The 20791-nt window shown below is 47.9% G+C and overlaps 1 protein-coding gene across 3 annotated transcripts in view; it reads right to left on the reverse strand.

The window, feature by feature from the left end:
* Nucleotides 1–20791, reverse strand: part of DDX11 (DEAD/H-box helicase 11) — a 471297-nt gene that overhangs the window by 50297 nt on the left and 400209 nt on the right. For 2 of the 3 annotated variants that reach the window (XM_078673722.1, XM_078673721.1), the window contains exons 25-26: nucleotides 12477–12552; nucleotides 12048–12202 (exon numbers count right to left, since the gene is read on the reverse strand). In XM_078673722.1, the coding sequence (XP_078529848.1) occupies nucleotides 12048–12202; nucleotides 12477–12552 (231 nt within the window). The remainder of the gene's footprint in view (nucleotides 1–12047; nucleotides 12203–12476; nucleotides 12553–20791) is intronic. The other variant, XM_078673723.1, reaches the window with a different exon arrangement.

Genomic DNA, 20791 nt, shown 5'->3' on the forward strand with positions numbered 1-20791 from the left:
ATGACGAACTGTAAGAACTATGCTGAATATTGGAGGGGAACTTTTAGATGAACATGGACTGATATGTTGATGTGCTTTTGGAGCTGCTGGGATCGTCCCCTCCTTTCTTTTAACTGGTTGGGGGGAGCCAGGCACAGTGCTCTTGATTGGTCACTGCCTCAGTTTCTTTGAGTTTCCTGTGGGTGCATCCCCGAATGTAAGGATGTTAGATGATTGTTTGGAAGGGAGGTGTTGTCCTGCTTGTCCTGGGGCGTGGGATTTGGGGAGTTTGTTGTTTGCTAATTGAGGGGAGGTGTTTGGCTTGTGCCCTGAGTAGGTGCTCATTGTACTACGGTAGTAGAGGGGTTCCATATGCTTGAGTCCGGTGGTGCCATCTGATTTGTTTTTATCACACACAATAGCGACTTCCCTGACATACAAAGTCCTGTCTTGGAATATTAAGGGGATGTATACCATTCCCATGAGGCACCAAGTATTCTCCCCTCTTAAGAGACGGGAGGTTCAGATAGCCCTTCCTAAGGAAACGCATCTCATTGACAAAGAAGGGGAGCGCTGCAGCGCAGATGGAGAGGGCTGGCTTATTAGACTACATACTCAGCCTATGCGAGGGGAGTCATGGTGTGGATATGGCCTTGGGTCCCATTCCAACACACTGGGCAAATGATATATCCAGCAGGCTGATGTGTAATGGTCACTGGACGGCTTGATGGCTGGAACATCGACATAGGCAGCATTTACGGGCCGAATGTGAACCAGGCAACATTCTTTGCTGAGCTTACAAGAGTGTTATCTCCCCACCTTGTGTGTTCAGTTATCCTAGGGGGAAATTATAAATTCGTAGAGGACCCCATGCTTGATCGCTCTCACCATTCTCTGAGGGATTCCTCGTTCTCTGCCTGGCAGGAGGAATGAGGTTTAGTAGATTCTTGGTGCTTGCTTCACCAAGGGAAACTGGACTATTCTTTCTTTTCCAGTCTGCATGACCTTCATGTGCGGCTAGACGCCAGATGCACACAGATTAGTCCAAAACTCTGAATATCTCTCCAGGAGCATTTCTGATCAGAATCCCTTGTTAATGGAGCTGGGTTAGGAGAGAGCTCGGCCCTACATCCCATTGTGGAGGTTGAGGTTGGAGGTGCTAGAAGATCCGGTCTTTCGAGAGCTAGTTGGGACTGCTATTAAGCATTACTTTGCAGAGAACACTGGTTCTTCATTTACTCCTCAGGTGGGGTGGGATGCATTCAAGACTGTGATTAGGGGTAGCTGTATTTCTGGGACGGTGGGAGTCAGAAAGAATTTGCTGACTGAAGTCGTATCAGATGAGGAGGCTCTGCGGCCCATTGAACAACGTCGGTCTGTGCCCCCATAGGTAGGCTCTGATCTCTTAGAGGCTAAGGAGAAAGACAGCGAGCATGTAGAATGTTTGAGAGGTTCTGACTAAAAGAACTACATGGTGCAGGTTCATGCGGAAAGAGACCGCTCTGGCTTGCTACTGGCATGGCTCGCAAAGCGGGGTTCAGTTATTGTGGATTTAGACACTGACCAAGGCTCAAAACTCAATCGGCAGGCAGACATTAATCAGGAATTCTAGAAGTATTATTTATCCTCTATCGCAGTGCTACTGCTAGTTCGGCTGAAGACATTGACATTTTAGGGCCTTTGACTTTTCCTACCATTATGTCAGAGGAGGCTACGGAACGGAGGGGAGACATCACGCTCCTGGAGGTTCGTGCATCCATAAAGTCAATGGCCCAGAACAAAACAACTGGCACGAACGGGCTACCAGTTGAGTTTTACTGCACTTATTTAGAAGATCTGGCCCCAAATTTGTAAACCTCTATAAAGTGGCTAAAGGGTCAGGAGTGCTGCTGCCGTCCAAATGGAAGGCCCTGCTTGTAACCCTGTTAAAACCAGGGAAGCCAGCCCAGGACAAGAAGGCTCACGGCCACTATCGATGCTGAACATTGATTATAAGATTTTAAGTAGGATCCTAGCCACACAACTCCTTCACCGGGCGCAACACAGCCCTTAACATTCACAGACTACTCACATTGTTAGAGGTGAAAACATATGACAGGAAAAAAGCTGTGATTTTCGCAGAAAATATAGAGAAGGCTTTTGATAGCCTGGAATGGGCCATCCTATATAGTGTGATGATGTATCTTGGACTAAGATGAGGGTTTGTGGCCCGTACCAGATTGCTGTATGCAGACCTCTCAGCCAGGATCAGAACGGGTTCTGTGATCGGAGAGTGCTGTGGTGTGGAGAGAGGTACTAGGCAGGACTTCCCTCTGTCACCTCTGCTATTCGCCCTAGCGATGGAGCTATTGGCTTGTTTGGCCAGGGCTGGCAATCATTATCAGGGAATAAAGGTGGGAGCCAAGATTTACCATATTGTGTTATACGCAGATGAGCTATTGCTTTTCTAGCACAAGGTGGCTCCAGCGGGAGCCCGAGATCTTTTGAAGTGATTCGGCTCTCTTCCTGGCCTGCAGGTTGATTGGCAGAAACCTTGTCTGTTCCCCATGCTGGTGTCCAGGGTCACGCCAAAGGGACTGCAGGTGTTGCAGTGGGAGCCTTGTTGTCTACCCTACCCCAGGGTGCAGCACTGAGTTTGGGAAAACAGTCCCCTCTGTCAGTAGCGGGCCGAGGAGCGTTACTAAAAATGATAGTCCTCTCTCGTCTGTTATTCTTCTTTGTGGTGTTGCTGGTCTGGGTCCCTCTGGCATTTTTCCGAGTCATAGACACGCTTATCACAGGCCTCATATGGAGCACGGACCATGCTTCACAGACCAAGGCCTGAGGAAGGATTAGCTACTACTGACTTTGAGACTTACTATCTGGTAGCGCAGCTCCAGAGGCTGACGCAGTGGATAGCGGGCAGACTTCTCCCTGGTATAGCTGTGTACCCCTTTGTCCCTAACCTTTCCAGACTGACTAGGGTACTTCTTAGGCTTAACAGTCCTGGTACCGGAGACACTACAGTATTTCAGGTACTGCGTTGCTACTGGGCTAGAAGTCTGCAGAAGGACTAGAGTAAAGTCTCATTCTCCCCTGACATTCCAATGGGATTCCTCATGGAACTCCCACATGGAGGGGGAATTTATGGTAGATATGGGAATGGGTGGCTGCGGGGGCGAGAACGGTCAGGCCCTCAATGAGGCTGACGTGCTTCTCCCATTTGTGAAATTCTGCCGGAGCCATCATCTACCTCAGGGCCACTTCCTCCACCATGGGGCGGTAACTACAGCCATTCGTAGACACCAGGGGATGGGCTTGGCGGAACCACCTAATACTAAAAGTTGCCAATACTCAGTCACTTTGTCAGGGACCTTTAAAGCACTTGTTTGTATAAAAGGATGCGAGAAGACATGATGTTGAACCTAAAAGCACTTGTTTATATAAAAGTATGCAAGAACACATGATGTTGCACTTGGACACCCTTAGAGCCTGCTGGGAGGAAGTCTTAGGGATTCCCATCTCGGAGGGGGTCTGGGTGACCATCTTGGAGGGAAAACCCATAAGGTGTTTAGAAACGTCAGTTTTAAACTTATTAATCTGTATGTGCTGCACAGAGCATATCTTACCCCTCGAAGAATTAATAGATTTTTTGTAGTGAGGTGCCCGAGATGTGGGAGGCAAGATCCTACGTATGTTTTGGGAATGCCCAGGGTTAGCAGACTATTGGGAGAATATTACTAGAGCACTAGCCAAGATCACGGAGAGGGAAGTCTTGTGCTCCCCTAGATACTGTCTCTTGTCCTGGTTTTCGCATGCTGCCAAAACTAACGCTTCAAGCCCAGAGGGTGATCACCAGAAACTAGAAGGACCCAAGGGGACCTCGGGTGGCGATTTTGAAAAGGGAATTAATAAGGTGGGTGAGCTATGAGTGTATGGTGAGGCTCTGTGAGGCCAAATGAGTGCAAGGCTCGCTTGATGTGGCCAGAGCCTGGAAGACATTAGTTGAATTATTGCAGGACCCTTACCCCTCTTCACCCAAGAAGGAACTAAACACCCCCCCAGAATGGTAGCCACACCTGGCACTAAGTTTCCCTATGGGGGTCGCCCATGAGAGGCATGAAGGGAAGGACCTCCATAGGAACCAGGGATGACACCAGGAACTACACAGAACTACTTCCACAGTGACTATGTCACATACACCACATTTGGAAACTACAGCCAACCGGGGGAGGGAAGTTGCGAAGGGGGATTGGAAGGGGATAGAATACTACTATTTTGGGATGGTATGAGAATGAGAAAGAGATGTGAGGGTGTGTGTTACTGTATGTGAAGAGACAGACGGTTATAATCACACTACTAAGCGCCCTGTCTGATTGTTTCTACATGCTTTCATTACGATTGACTGGGTACTGCTGTACTATATATTTACAAAATATGAGGGTATAACGCCCTACTCAGTGTGCTGATGTGTATACCGTTGGAATATGCAAAAAAAATGTGGTGTGTGAAAGCTGTTCAGATGTGGGAGGAAGTTGAGGTGGCTCAGTAAGAAATGGAAGGGCCTAACTCTGTTGGACAATATAGAGGGACCATATGTCAGACATGATGTCCTGCCGCCCTAGAAGAGAATGTCTGCAGCACACAAGCACCCAATGGAGGCAGGCTCAAAGGTCAAACTAAAGTGGCTTGGAGGCTGATGCAGCAGGGGCTGGAGACTGACTGGAATAGTGTCCCTGGTGAACAGCATAATGTCTGCTTGATCACCGGACACAAAAGCTCTTGGACTTGATACTCATCAGGTAGCCTTTCCCTAAGCTCCTTGCTTTTTCCACATGAGTTTTCCTGATTTTCTTGTATGGTCTCAGGGGTCTTTCCCACTGTAAATACAGTGGGAAAGGAAGTGGTGTTGACTATGTTGTGAAATATTGGCTGGCCTGCCTGCAGACCGGTGGGTGCGGATTGGCATTTATTGTGATTAAACTCTGGAATAGCCTGCCATTACAGGCCGCTGTATGTGCGCACCAGCACCTATGATGGTGCCCGTGACTACGCGTGCAACCTGGCATTGCAGGCCTGTGTGTGCACATGGACACCCGTATTAGTTAAAACTGTGTCCAGTCTGCCATTGCAGACTCGGGCGGGTGCACTTGCACTCCTGGTGCTGAGGACTATGTGTCCAAGCTGACATTACACATCTGTGTGCATTAGCGCATGTGAGCCCAGGTGGTGAGGAATACCTATGAGATTTCTGCTTCCCATAGGTTAACATAGGGAAGCGGTTGACATCACTTCAGGTTACAGAAGTGGATTGCAGTGGAGCAGCTTCATCATATTTCCTGTCAATAGATTCGCCATGCCAAACACTTTCCAGTGGTAAAGAGGGTTTTGGCATAAGTCTTGTGTGCCGTGGAACCTGGCTCTGGTAGACACCAGGGAATGGGGGAGCACATCTGTATGTTCCCCAGCAACAGCCATAAACCATGGGCATACCACTAGAATGACAGACCTCTGGCATTTGAGGGCCGAATGGGATAGATTGATGGAGAGGTTTTGAGACTTGGCCTCTAGGGGTCGAAACATGGCTTCATAAAGATTAATATCTACATTCAACGTCCCCATGGATGACAGGCCTATAATTTAGAGGAGACATCTGTGGTTCAAAGGGAAACCCCATAAACTATCCCTGCCTTCAAAGACACACCGCTGTATAATTACTGGTGCCATCCTTCAGCAAAAGGTGAGCTAAGCTTGTGGGGACATGAGACCGGAGGACCCGGACTGCCTGGTGCACAGTGTTGTGCACATGGAGGGTTACTGCCATTGAAGGAGACCGCTTGCCCTTTCTAAATAGTGGCTGGCCTGGGCTGAAGACCTGCTGAAGTGTGGCGCTCTGAAGCATGCTCTCCAAGGGCACGTCAGCGGGCCTTCTGTGCTTCAGGAGATCTCAGGGACATCAAAGATCTCCCACGAGGGACCTACACCATCTACCTGACATCTGGAGAGCGGTGCCCTCTTAAGTGCCCACATCAGCTACTGGATCCCAACGGGTAGCGCGGTGTGAGCATGGAACTAAGACTTGTGGCTTAAGACTGGAGTGTCTAGTGTGGAGACCTCAAAATCTTGCCCACGTCTAAGGCATATGGTTCTTATACCCCATGGACCCTGACACCCATATGTGTCTAGTTGGTGGTGAACAGATCCACTGGGTACGGGACCCCTGCATGGCCCATTTCGCCAATTGTGCCGCATCTCTCTCGTGCATCATGCCAACTGCAGGCTCATTGCATGCGATGTCAGATTCATAGGGTGTGACTCTCGGAAGTGTGGGTGTACCCGTAGTAGTGCCTCATTCTACTTCTTGTGGCTCTACTGAACTTGCACCTGTGTGTGTGACCGGCTGGTATGGTGCAACCTGTATCACCATGCACCGGACGTTGCGTCTCATTTCCAGGTATGAGGAGAATTTGCAACTCTTCACTGTGTGTGACTGGAATTGCCTTGTGTAACCCATCTCAATGTGCACCCGTCATTGTGCCTCATTTCCAGGGAGGTACGGAATTTACAACTCTTAATGTTTGAGACCTGAAGTGTCTGGTGCGACCCATACCAATGCGCACCAGACGCTGTGCCTGGATTGTCCGGGCATGACCAGGATCAACGTGTACCCGTTGGGGTGCCTACTCCTACCGAAAGGCTCCCCTGTGTTAGTCCCCATGCATCGGTTGTTTCCCTTAGACCCTCATCGCGGTAGACTTACTGCACTCTCCAAACCTGGCCCCTCCCGAAGACATCTTGGCGCCAGGTAGTAGAAAGGGAGATGTACCCTATAACTGCATGGGATTGTTTTATCAGAATTGCTAGGGAGGGCCTTGGTGGACCTAGTGTCGCACCACATAAGGGTGCTCTATCTCTCTCTCTGGGGGGGGGACAAGAGGGTTAGATTAGGAATTGTTCACAGTGTGCATACTATTGATATCATAACAATACGAATGGGTCTAGTACTGCTAGTAAAATGTGTTTTATATCCTAAAGTACCCGATATTCATGTTATAATGAATGAATATGTGTGTTGAATACAAAAGTTATTTACATACATCCTGTGTGAAGTCTCCTTTTGTGATGCTCAGTGTATTTATTGCGAGTGATTGCTGTGCCTTTGCTTTACACATTACCTCTGAGCTAAGCCTGACTGCACAGTGCCAAGCCACCCAAGGGTATGTTCAGGTTATACAGTAAGTGTAATTATCCTCACTTGAGGGAAGCGGGAGGTTCTGCCTGGCTAAGGGCATTTCTTCAGCCAACCAGAAAGTGCTGTTTCCAACAAAAGCACTAGGATGACTGCTGCTGCGTTGGCGGGGTCTGGCGCTGCCTGTATACCTTGGTGGACCTAGTGTCGCACCACATAAGGGTGCTCTATCTCTCTCTCTGGGGGGGGACAAGAGGGTTAGATTAGGAATTGTTCACAGTGTGCATACTATTGATATCATAACAATACGAATGGGTCTAGTACTGCTAGTAAAATGTGTTTTATATCCTAAAGTACCGGATATTCATGTTATAATGAATGAATATGTGTGTTGAATACAAAAGTTATTTACATACATCCTGTGTGAAGTCTCCTTTTGTGATGCTCAGTGTATTTATTGCGAGTGATTGCTGTGCCTTTGCTTTACACATTACCTCTGAGCTAAGCCTGACTGCACAGTGCCAAGCCACCCAAGGGTATGTTCAGGTTATACAGTAAGTGTAATTATCCTCACTTGAGGGAAGCGGGAGGTTCTGCCTGGCTAAGGGCATTTCTTCAGCCAACCAGAAAGTGCTGTTTCCAACAAAAGCACTAGGATGACTGCTGCTGCGTTGGCGGGGTCTGGCGCTGCCTGTATACCAGTCCACAGAGAAGCAAGGCCCATCAAAATGCATAACTATTAGAGACGCCGGCATGTGACCAGAAAACCCAGTGGAACGCATTTCCGCATGGTGGCAGAGCACCACACTAGAGTCCAGCACACCCCAAGCAGTCTGTGGTTTCAAGGCCAGCCCTAATGATATATTTTGCGGCATAATGACAGTCTTTAATGGTTTAATGGTAAAGAGGCATGATGCCCCTCCAGGACCGTAGGCAAGATCTCACGGGCCAGGTCCCGGAGGGTGTGTGATGATAACCTAACAGGCAGTTCGCATTTTTGACTTCAGTGCGAAGCTGGTAGAAGAGTGCATTCTCTTCCTAAACACACCTTAATACTTTTTGACTTTCTGTCTGGATTGGGTGTGCGGAACGCATTTGGATTGACTTTGCTGGTTAAGTTTGGCGCACCATGCTTTCAGTAGTCAGATAAAAAAAAATCTGGATTACCCAGAGCAGGTCAATTGGAGCTTGGCCAGATGACTGTTCACAGTTAGGCAAGAGCAAGGCTTCACACAGGTGTCCATAAGGGTGTCAAAACGTCATTAAATGGAAGTAAGGGATCAGATTACAAATGGCCAGGGTGCAAAACCTTCGTAAGTACATTTCTCCTGACTTGTAACTGAAGGTAGCTGTAGGTCTGGAGCCTCAGGTGCACGTCTAGTCACTATAGCATATGATGCACTCTACTCTGTTGGCGGAACAGAGGGCAAAACCAACCCTTTGCCCGGAGAGGTATTCATCCCACTGGCCTCCTACAAGTCAGAGTAAATATAATAAGGGGAAACCATTCCTATTGTCATTATCAGGATGATCAGAGTCTGAGCCACAAAAGGGATAAAGCTTTTTTAGAAAGGCATTGTGGAAGAGTTTTGTCTGAATCAACGTACAGGGACTAGGTGAACGGGAAGGTAGTCAAGGGAAACCTTTGTCAGGGTTTAAGCTGATTTGGCTCAAGTTTGGACACTAGAGTCGGTAAAGGCTTGACCTCTGACGTTGCTGGAGAAAAGACCAGTGCAGATCTTGGAGATGGAATGAAAGTCAGCACATGAATCTGTGCAGAACAGGAAGTACTTTCTTGGGGAACAGACAATTGATTTGTCGGCGGCCTTTGACACCGTCCCCCATGAGGGTCTCCTCGCGAGACTTTATGAGATCGGTCTGAGGGGGACGGTGCTCAGCTGGTTTAGATCTTTCTTGGCTGGCCGTCGACAAACGGTCTGGGCCTCACCTAGCTCTGCCGTGATGCCACCTTTGGGAGTCGGAGTCCCGCAGGGTTCTGTGTTGAGCCCGACTCTTTTCAACATCTTTATGACCCCTCTGGCGGCATTGGCGGAGTCTTTCGGGCCCAGATCGTATCTTATGCCGACGATACCCAGCTCCTCTTTACGTGCGGGAAAGGAGAAGATTTTGATGGAGAGAGTATCCGTGGGTGCCTTGGGGCAGTTTTTAAATGGTTCCAGCTTAACAGCCTCAAGTGCAACTCAGACAAATCTGAGGTACTCTTTTTTGGCTGTCCATCTGACCCAGATTGGCAGGAATGGTGGCCTGTTAATATGTTTCCTCCAGCGCGCTCGTCTAAGCTAGCAAAGAATCTGGGGATCAAGATCGATAATGGTCTGACGTTAAGATCTCAGATCCTTGGTCTCACGGGCACGTGCTTTGGCCTCCTCAGGATGCTCCGTAAGTTCCTTCCTTTGCTCTCAGAAGATCATAGGAAGGCCACGGTGCAGGCCTTGATTGGTTCAAGACTGGACTACTCCAACGTCCTATATCTTGGCCTGCCGGAGTATCTCCTGCAACGGCTGCAGGTGGTCCAGAACTCGGCTGCGCAGGCCATTTTTGGCCTCTATAGGGGAGCCAGAGTCTCCGGCCTTTTGCAGTCGCTTCACTGGCTGCCTATCCGGAAGCGGATAGTTTTTAAGGCCTTGAGCCTGGCCCACAAGGCTCTCCACGCTTCGGGAGCAAAAAATCTCCAAAGGAGGCTTGCCTTCTACCATCCGGCCCGATCTCTGAGATCTGAATCATTGTTCCTTGCTGTGGTTCCTCGAGTAAAAAGGGCCCGCATTGGAGGTCGCTCTTTTAGGTTGCTGGCACCACAGCTTTGGAATACTTTGCCCTTGGCATTACGCAGCACTTCTAATTTGCTGACGTTTAGGAAGGGCCTTAAAACTTGGCTTTTCGCCCTTTAGTACGTTCTTTTTCTTTTCTGCTGGGTCTGTTTTGTTTTACTGTGTTGTGTTATTCTGCTACAGGCTTTCAATAAAAGCGCCGGGACACTCTATGGAGTAGCTGCGCGCTATAAAAGACTAAATTAACATAACATAACAGTACTGATGATCCTATAAGATATTCCGCTGTACCCGAAAAGTCTGCCCCCCTGTCCCCGCTAATTTTTGTGTTAGTGGTGGAAACACTTGCATAATATATCCGCCACATAATAGTTCATGATGGGATCCCGATTGGTCGAGTTATTCATTCTGTGTCCCTATACGCTGATGATATCTTCCTGTATCTTAAAGACCTCCGGGCGAGTGCAGCGGAACTGGCCCAACTGCTCTTCTAGTTCTAGGGGCAAAAATGTATCTGCGTAAAGGCCAGTTTGGAAGATCTGTCTTACTACAGACTTTATTTGGGAAACATGCACTTTACTTGGACTTAGTGGTGGCTTACCATCTTTGACGTGGCACGCCCCCAAGCCAAGTATTTTCGTACCTTTGGCACATTTTAGGGGCACCATTTCACCTTCGCAGGGGTCACATAAGCATGGAAGATCTGTCTAAGGATGCACTTTATTTGGGCACTATGCTCCTTACTTGACTTTCGCAGTGGCTATCCATCTTTGACTTTTTATGTCCCCGACCAAAGCGTTTTTGTATCCACTGCACATCTTTCAAATCCTCTAGCCAGGCGAAAGGTGAAGCGTTAATCACAGCAGACTGCACCTTGGGAACTGGCAAAATTTTAAATTGGGTAAATCAATTATATCAGGAATGTGCTTTCTGTTTCATTACTTTTTTCTGCTAAGATCTTTGACACTTGTCATCTATGCAGGGAATTCTCTCAATAGTGATGTTCTGTTATTCCAGTTGAATTGCAAATAATGCTATGACAATCCGTGATACTGTAATATTTGTTATTTCTTAAGTTTTGTTAGCAATGCTTTTAGTTAACTGAGCAATAATCAAATATATGTGAAACTTATTGGCATGGAAAGGGACTGATGTCAGCACACCAGGATGGCTCCTATGTAGGCTCCGCGCATGTCACTTCCAACGCGGATGCTGACCCAGAGCCGCCGACGCCACCTACCAGCGCGCAGAGGTATTGCTCAAGATTTTCCGGATCCAGTCTGATATCTGGGGAATATTCTATCGTAAGGAATCTATATGTGATTGAAAGTCTCTATTAGAAAGGCAAACTGCATATTGGGAATAAGCATATGAACACTGACCACCATAGGAGTTGCCCCAGAAATGGATTCAGGACCTAATTAGGGGTTTTCTTTTTAGTAGTGCCTGAATCACAAGAAAGTTCGGAAAAGGACCAGAGGAGGCATCATCTTTTAAAGTAATACTACCAAAAGAAAAGGTATGTGCAAGGAGCTCAGTTATAGGTTGCACTTGGAGAGTCAGAGTTCAGGCCAATTTAGTCTCAGAGAACTGAGACCCAATCTTGTGTTCACTCCACAGTGCCAACAAATATATGGAAAATGCTATTCTTCTCAAGCAATTAGCAGTATAGTTTGAAGCTCTATCTCTCAGCACTTAGTGCTGACTTTATGGTCAGCATCAACCTTTGAACTGAAGGATGGTAACCCATGCTCCATTTAGATGTTTCTTAATAGTGTTAGTTTTATCTTGCTTTAGGAGCTTCTTTCTGGGTGTTTTCATCTATTAAAAATGTTTTAAAAACAGAGTAGATCAATTGGGGAGAAAACTAATTACAACAAAGAACAAATCACATAAAAAAGATTAAGCACAGAACATCAGGTTTAATCTTGGTAGAGACAGCAGAGCCCAGTGTTCTACATTCATTATTTGCTACATGATGGGGAGTTGTGTATAATATAAGCTTCCATGTCTTTAATAAATTCTAGATTTTTTAATCACAAAAGCTAGTAAAATCCACAGAAATCCCTTATACCATGGGTCAGGTTAGAGAGCAGTGATGTTAAGCTTACCTTTCGAATGGCTGCAAACGCTGGTCCAAAAGCAGTTTTGATCTGTGTACTACCCCTAATCCACTCTGGTAACTTCCTATAGATGGAAGGGCGAGAATATCGGTTATCCAATAGCACAATGCTTGCATAGTCACCTCGATGACGAATGGCTCGACCTGCCAAGAAACCATCAAAATCAAATAGTCAGACAGAGGAATGAAAGTTTTTATACTGAGCAACCAGACTGTTTGCATCATTTTGCAATTATTATTGCCATTAATTAATCCTTATGTTTTCTGTTCAAGAGGCAAGCAAATGCTGCTGACACAAAAATTTGAGACAATTATTTCTGTGGTGTTTACCAAATGAGATTCGTAATCATGAGCGCAAACTCCACAAAACTGTTTGACCTCCAGTTTTAACTCTCAACAAAGAAAAACGGCATTATACCTATTGATTGATTCACGGCTTTCATGCACAGGTTTTCAATGAGGACTCTTCCAGGAGATTGGCCGTCTGTTTTGGGCTAAAAAATAAACAATAGAAAATAAAATTAGAGCAGAGCAAAGGTGCAACAGAAGTGCAGACATTTGGTTAGCCAGAGTAACAAACTGTGTTTTGTAAAACTGAATGGCTTTATGCACTAAGCACAAGTTACTACTTGTGTAACGATATATCTGGAAGAGACATTAGTTAGTGATAGATTCCTTACCTTAGAACAGTGGTTCCCAAACTTTTGACTCCTGAGGACCCCCAATGAGTCACCACTGGAAGCCGGGGACCCCCAAGCAATTTGTAGGATTTAAATTTCAAACATTAAAAGAGTCATTCGAAAAAAATCAACACCCGTTTGCACACAAAACAAATACTCGAATTACTAATGATTTTAGGAAAATATTTACAAGCCCCTATCACCGTGGAAAATCACTTTGTGCGGCGTTCCCGTGGGGATAGGGGCTTCGCCTTATTTACAAGGCAGCGTTAAGCCACTTAACGTGGCTTAACGCTGCCTTGTAAATAAGACTCCCTTTCCTCCAATGCTTAGCGTTAAAGGGTGGGCAAAGGGTGTTGCGTGGGCATTTCCCCTGCAACACCCATTGATTTTGACGCTGCCCCCTATTTACAAGGGCAGCATAAATGGGAGGCCGAGCCAAAATTGAGACCAGGGACAACCGGGTCTTAACAGGAGAAATGCTTCATTTCTACTCGATTTTGCAAAACGCCTTGGATTGTTTATCTTCAGGAAGGTGACCATTCCTGCACCTCAACAATCTTTAAAAACAAAATGCCATTTTATAACTTTCATGTGTGCTGCATTAAGCAGCACACATAGAAGTGACAAAACGATACTTCAAGATTGTTTATGTGCAAGAAGGGGGACCTTCCTGTACATAAAAAATCTTCCCCTGTTAAGTGTAGAGCCAGCGCAGGGGAAACGCAGGGCTGCACCATATTCTTGTTAATATGGTGCAGCCCTGCGTTTCTGAAGTGGCGGAGTGTGTTGTTAAGCCAAGGAGGCTAACGAAACTCTTCGTAACTTCTGTTGTATTTTATATTGAAAGAATTTGCAAGAACACAAAAAAAGTTAATGGGAAGGTTGGTGCTGCGTCTCCGTGACTAACTTTTCAAGGGTTGGCTTTATTTCGCTGTACGAGGCCCCTGCTCCTGCCAGGGCCAGACTGGTAACCCAAAGCAGCCCTTGGCAAATGATTTCAGACCAGTCCCCATACTGAGTGCAGTGAGTGAGCCTGACCACTACAAAGGGGACTTAGGGTAGCTCTCCCCCCAAGCAATTTAGGAAACAATGGTGCAGTCTACAGCACATATCATTATATATTGAATTGTAGTAGCTTTTAAAAAATAGTAAATGAAGACCTGACTATGCACCAGAATACGACAATCTTTCTGGGGGTTCTTCAATGATTCCCCCACTATCACCCTCCAACAGTGCTTCTCATCTCTCCATAGCCCCGCTCTGTCACGTGCATCCACAGGGCCACCGCCAGGGCAGATCCTTCTCCTACCTGGCAGCGAAGACCTGGAACTCTCTCCCCAGCCACCTGCGCGCCACACAGGACCACCTCTCCTTCAGAAGGCAGCTCAAGAGCTGGCTTTTTGAGAACTGACCCCCCCCCCCCAGGCGCCTTGAGACCCCCACGGGTGAGTAGGGCGCTTTACAAATGCAATGATTGATTGATTATTTCCTTTTTTACAGCATCCCTCATACCATTGTAGTGATGTCAGAGCACTTTACATCACACACATATAGAGACAGTGAATCATACATGTAAATCAGTGTATAGAAAATGTTACATAAGGCAAAGGGGACTACGAGGTGTAGAATTCACGTCATTCATACTGGTAGCATTTTTAAAGAGTGCTTGTTCTGGAGAAGCACAAACCCAGGATTCAGAAAATAACACAATGGTTAGCAATGACTTTAACAATAAAAATATATTTCCACCCAAAGAAACCTTTTTAGCAGCATCAGGATAATGAAAGACTGGGAAAAAAACATAATTAACTAACTTGTACCTTACAGTCTGCAAGCAGCTCTTTGAAGACAGTTTATAGGTCTATTTGCTAGATTACGACTGTCACTTATGAACTGCAGAGTAACAAAAGAATCCCTGTGACAAAAGCAGTAACCCACTGACCTATGCATATAAAATACTGTTTCTTAAAATTCATGGTACACTTCCTTGCAGTAGGCATGTTACCCTTCTGTGCTACATTGGATAAGTCAAAGCTGCCACCAGAAAAAAACTCTCCTCTCTCCAGCAGGGACATTAATCACTGGCGTTATCTGACACTTTTATTGTTCTTTGAAAACTGCTAATTAAACAAGATACTTTGCAGTGCTTTTAAAACTGCTGTCTGCGGACCCCCTGGGAATGTGTCAGGGACCCCTGGGGGTCCGCGGACCACAGTTTGGGAAACACTGCCTTAGAATATCCCCAGGCGTCAGAATGGATACGAAAGTTTTTCGTCAGCAGTACCCCTGTGCGTCGGTAGGTGGCGTCATGCGGCTCCGCATCCGTCGCTGGCGTCGTAAGCGCCGAGATGACATCACGGAGACTACTTAGGCGCCACCCATGCATGCTGACGTCAGTTCTGTACACAACTTTCCGCGCCAGGAACGCAGAGCAATGCAAGAAACTGACCACTGGTGCCATGAAACTAGGGCCTTGAAAGGGATGACTGTAACCCTAGAAATCAGTTCTAACTAATGTCTCAAACCGATATATCGTTACACAAGTAGTAACTTATGCATCTGAAAGAGACACATTAGTGATAGATTCCTTACCTTAGAATAGATACTCCAGCAATACCAACCCCGGTGTTGGGTCTGCGAACAAGATCATACCAGAAAGTCACGGAGAACAGAACGGCCAAAGAAGCCGTCTCTCCGGACTTGACTTTCAAGGCAGTAATGCTTGGTAAACGTGTGCAGCAAAGCCCACACGTAGCTGCCTGACAAATGTCCAGCAAGGGTACGTCGCTTCCCAAGGCAGTAGCGGCTGCGGTAGCCCTGGTAGACCGCATCCCAAGGCAGTAGCGGCTGCGGTAGCCCTGGTAGAATGGGCACGCAGACCCACAGGAGGCTCCTCCTTGGCCAACGAGTAACATGCTTTTATGCACAGAACAACCCACTGAGAGATGGTTTGTTTGTGCACGGCCCGACCTTTTTTGGCACCCACGTAGCCAACAAAGAGTTGGTCATCCACCCGGAACTGTTGTCTGCGCTTCAGATTGAACGAGAGCGCATGTTTTGGGTCCAGACAGTGGAGCCTCTCTTCCTCTTTTGAAGGATGCGGCGGTGGTAAAAAGGTGGGCAAAGGGATGGGCTGCCCGATGTGGAAGGGCGTGACAACCTTTGGCAAGACAGAAGGACGGGTAATTAAAACCACCATGTCCGGATGAACAGACAGGAAAGGAGGTTTGGAAGAAAGAGCCTGGAGCTCACTCACTCTTCTGGCAGAGGTGATAGCTACCAGAAAAGCTGTCTTTAGAGTGAGAAGACGCAAAGGACAGTTATGAAGGGGCTCAAAGGGAGCGCACATCAGATATGTCAATACAAGGTATAAGTCCAATTGAGGCATTATGAACGGCACGGGAGGAAACAACCGGGGACTTAAAAAGAGAAGTCTTACCTGGAAGCCGTAGAAAGGGGGAGATGGCCGAAAGATAACCTTCGATAGTGCCCAGAGCAGAGCCCTGCCAACAATAGAGAGAACAGAGGACCTCAGAAAGAGGGGAAAGAGAGGGGATCCACAGCCTTTGCTGTGCACCATGCCACAAATTTGTTCCACCTGCAGGCGTATACTGTCTTAGGTGAGGGACGCCTGGCTGCCAGAATGACATCACAGACTTCGGGAGGAAGATCGAAAGCTGTCAACTGTTGCCGCTCAATCTCCACGCATGGAGGTGGAGGCTGGACAGGTTCGGGTGGAGGACCATCCCTTGCTGCTGAGACAGAAGATCCTCCAGAAGAGGCAGTCGGATCGGGGGATCAAACGCCATGCTGAGTAGCTCTGGATACCATTCTCTTCGTGCCCAATCTGGAGCCACAAGGATGACTTGGGCCCGGTCGCGCCGAATCTTCTTCAGCACTCTGGGGAGAAGAGGTGTGAGAAGTTGGCCTGATGTGCAGTGTTCACTATTCTAGTGATCACTATATATCAGTCCAAACAACCCTTATTGATGATTGGTTGTAAGTCAACCTTATAGACCAGCTATCCTAGTAGCATGGATACGAGCAGTCTAAGGCTAAGACTCTAGAGGGCGTGTTAAGCCAGCTGTTTTACCATCACATTACCCCTTGAACACCCAGTGAAAGGACACCACACAAGTGTTATGAAAATAAACAATGTATTTATTAGAATCACAACAACCATGTACTCTTTATGAGGACAGGGTGCTAAGCACACAACAAAACTCTTATGAAAATACTTAAGTTAGCACGTTATACACAAATGCCCGAGGGGCACGAAAAACCATATACTCTAAAAGTGGAATGCGAAATTACTAGCAGGTAAGTACAGTACTAATAGGCTTTGGAATCGCTAGGACTTGACTATAGAATCGTTAGATTACTTCTAGGAGACCTAGGGGACTCGGGTGCAGAGTGTGCACTCTCACGCGGGATGCGGGACAAAGTCTATGGAAGCTAGTAAAGGCAAAGTTAGTGTTCACGGGCGAACCCGACCTGGTAGGGAGAAAACGACAGTGGATCCTGACCCTTGGATAGTGAGGCTATGCTGGGACACCGAAGTGCCGAAGTTACCTAGCCCAGGGGCTGCAGCTGCATAGGTCTGAAAAGACGTCGGGAATCTCGTTGCCGGACCAGGAGCCTGGAAGAAGGAAGTTGCTGGCAGGCGACCAGTGAAGGAAAGTTCGATGGATCCAAGCCTGGATCAAGGAAGAAGGAAACCTGAAAGCAGAGGGGACCAAGTTCTTGAATCACTAGCCAGTGATTATTATTTATTTATTTAATGGTTTTGTAAAGCGCGTAGTAACTCCGAAGAGCATCCCAGCGCTAAACTGCTTCTCCAGGGGATTTGGCCAACTAGTAGGATTATATTTACGGGAAAAGGAAGGTCTTTAAGGTCTTTCTGAACTGAAGATAGTTCGGTTCTGTCCTAAGTTTTCGGGGTAGCTGGTTCCATCGTTTCGCCGGGTGAACCGAGAAGCGACGGCCACCGGTCTTGGCTTTTCTCACTCTAGGGACTGTAATGAGGTTTTCTGCATTGGACCGGAGATCCCTCTCTGCTTTGTATGGGATTAAAAGTTCTTTCAGGAGAGGGGGACCGTTGTTGTTGAGTGTTTTATGGGCCAGACAGAGGGCTTTGAACAAGACCCTTTCTCTGACTGGGAGCCAGTGGAGAGATTTAAGGGCCGGCCTGGCGGAGGATCTTCCAGGTGTGCCCGTGAGTAGACGGGCTGCGGCATTTTGGACTTTCTGCAGTGAGTTCAAGGTGGCTTCAGGGGCCCCCAAGTATATAGCGTTACAGTAGTCTAATCTTGCCAGGATTAGACCCTGGATGAGGAGCCTCCTTGCGGTCTCTGGGAGCAGGGGAAAGATCTTCCTGCAGGCTCTGAGTAGTCCAAAGCATGTCCCTGCGGTTCTCTTTGCCTGGGTTTTGAAACTCATGTCTTTCTCGATCCACACACCAAGGCTCTTGACCTCTTCCTTGGGTGCGGGAGGGTCCCCCAGGCACCTGGGCCAAAGGTGAGATGGTAAAGAGGGCCCATTGTGGCCCATCAGGAGGATCTCGGTCTTGGACCCGTTCAATTTTAAGGAGGAGAGATTCATCCATCGGTGGACTTCGGAAAGGCAACTGTGGAGGTCGGAAGGGGCGTGGTGAGGATGGGAAAGGGTAACGACCAGCTGAGTGTCGTCGGCGTAGTTGATGACTGACACGCCGAACGAGCTAACCCTCTTCTCCAGTGGGGCCATGTACACGTTGAAAAGTGTGGGGCTCAGAGATGAGCCCTGTGGCACTCCACACCGGAGGGGGATGATGGATGAGCAGCTGTCGTTTTCCCGCACCTGGAAGGAGCGTCCAGTCAAAAAGGATTCTAGCCATTTCAGGGCCAGACCCTTTAATCCGATCTCTCCCAGTCGGTGGATTAGGGTGGGATGGTCTACAGTGTCGAAGGCCGCACTGAGGTCTAGGAGGATCACTGCCACTGATCCTCCTGTGTCCAGAATGCTTCTGGCCTTCTCCACTGCTGTCAAGAGGGCGATGTCAGTGCCCTGCCCTGGACGAAATCCTGTCTGGGAGGCAGCTAGGAGGTTGTTACTTTCTAGGTAAAGTGATAGTTGTTTATTTACCAGCTTCTCTGCGATCTTGCTGTTTCCAGGGAGAAGGGATATGGGCCTGTAGTTGGCGAAGTCCTCCGGGTCTAAAGAGGGTTTTTTCAGCAGGCCTTTGACTGCTGCCGCTTTCCAGCTGGGGGGGACAATGCCCTCCGAGAAAGAGGAATTGATCAGGGCCGTGAGGGGGGGGATGATGGTGCTTGACACTTTTTTTAGAAAACGGAGGGGGGCAGGATCAAGGGGAGAACCACTTTTAATTGCGGCCATCGTGGTTCCTACTTCTTCCGTTGTTACGGGACCGAAAATGTCCAGGGAGGGTTGGAGGGCTGGCGGCAGTTGAGGATTGGCGATAGTGATGATAGGATCCGGCTGTGTGGGGTCCTGTTCGGGGGGGGGTATGGTTAGAAGAATATTTTTAATCTTCTCGTCGAAAAAAGTGGCTAATTTTTGACATTTGGTTTCAGCTGCTTTGGGATCGAGGGGTTTGAGTGGGGGGTCGGGGGCGTGGAGTAGTTCTTTTAGAACTATATAGGTTTCATGAGCTGAACAGGCCGCGTTTTTAATTCTGTCCTCGTAGAAACTAGTTTTAATGCTACGGAGCTCTTTTTTGTAGGATTTTACCGCGGCGCGGAATGCTTCTTTCCGTTCCTCGGTTTTTTCCTTCCTCCAGATTCGTTCGTTTCTTTTGCAAGCCTTACGCAGCAGATTGAGTTCCGGGGTGTACCAGGGTGAGGGATTAACTCTCTTGATATGTCTAAGAGAGTGGGTTTTGGGCAGGATGGCGTCGAGCGATTGGGTAATCCAGGTACTGAATTTTTTTTCCCCTACTATGGTGTTATTGGGGGGATGAGGAACATTTTCTCGGAGTTTGGCTGCCCAGACGTCTGGTTCCAATTTCTGCCATTGTCTGGAATACATTCTGATTTTTGGGGGTGGCGGGGGTACAGTAATAATGTCCCATACTAAGGGAACCAAAAAGTGGTCCGTCCAGGGAAGGGGGATATGGTCAAGGGATCTGAGGTTGGGGATATTAGAAAGAATGGGATCAAGCAGTTGCCCTTTTTCGTGGGTAGCCTGTGGGTTTTTAAGGTCTAGGCCCATTGAGGTGAGATCCTGGAGTAGTTCATTGGCCAGTTTGTCGTCTGGATCCAGAAAATGTACATTCAAGTCTCCTAATAATAGGTAGTTAGTGGTAGACGTACATTTAACGGAGGTCTGGTCAGCAATTTTGGTCGAAAAATCCCCTAAGTTGCCTGGTGGGCGGTATATCAACGTTCCTGATATCGAGGTGACAGGGGAGATTGTAATGGTATAGTGGCAGCTTTCATAACCCTTGATGTTGCCATCAGACGTTCTGCAGGTGAAGGTGTCTTTGAAGATTATTGCAAGTCCACCTCCCCTACCTTCTGGTCTGTTCTGTGAGCACATAACGTACCCGGGGGGGAGTGCTGAAACGATGTCTGGGCCACTACTGGAGGTAAGCCAGGTTTCTGTTAAAAACAGAATATCTATGGCATTGTTGATAATTAGGAGGTTCACTTCTTGTGCATGTTTCACAAGAGACCTGCAGTTAAGTAGGCCTAGGTACAAACCCTTTGATGCCACGGTCTGACTGCCCGGGTTACAGCGGTCACAGGAGGAGAATTGCGTGTCTCCGGTTAGGATGCGCGAGCAGGAGGGATGTTTGTTGGTGTTCAAGGCTAGCAGGTCAGCCCGGGTGTAGGTCAAGTTGTTAGGAGCTGCCACGGCCAGAGTGACAGGGCCTAAGGCCGGCTGGGCCCGGACGGGCCCAGACAGGCTTGCCTTTGGCGCGCCTTCGGCGCGCTGACGGCGCGCCCGCTGCGCCCGTCCGCTGCGCGTCCGGTGGTTGCACATTTTTATGGGTGGAAAGGGGGCGGATGGGCGTGGCCTGAGAGTGGGCGTGGCCTCAGTTCCTCGCCGT

Source organism: Lissotriton helveticus, chromosome 1_1, assembly GCF_964261635.1.
Source record: "Lissotriton helveticus chromosome 1_1, aLisHel1.1, whole genome shotgun sequence".
In the NCBI taxonomy this organism is placed as follows: domain Eukaryota; kingdom Metazoa; phylum Chordata; class Amphibia; order Caudata; family Salamandridae; genus Lissotriton; species Lissotriton helveticus.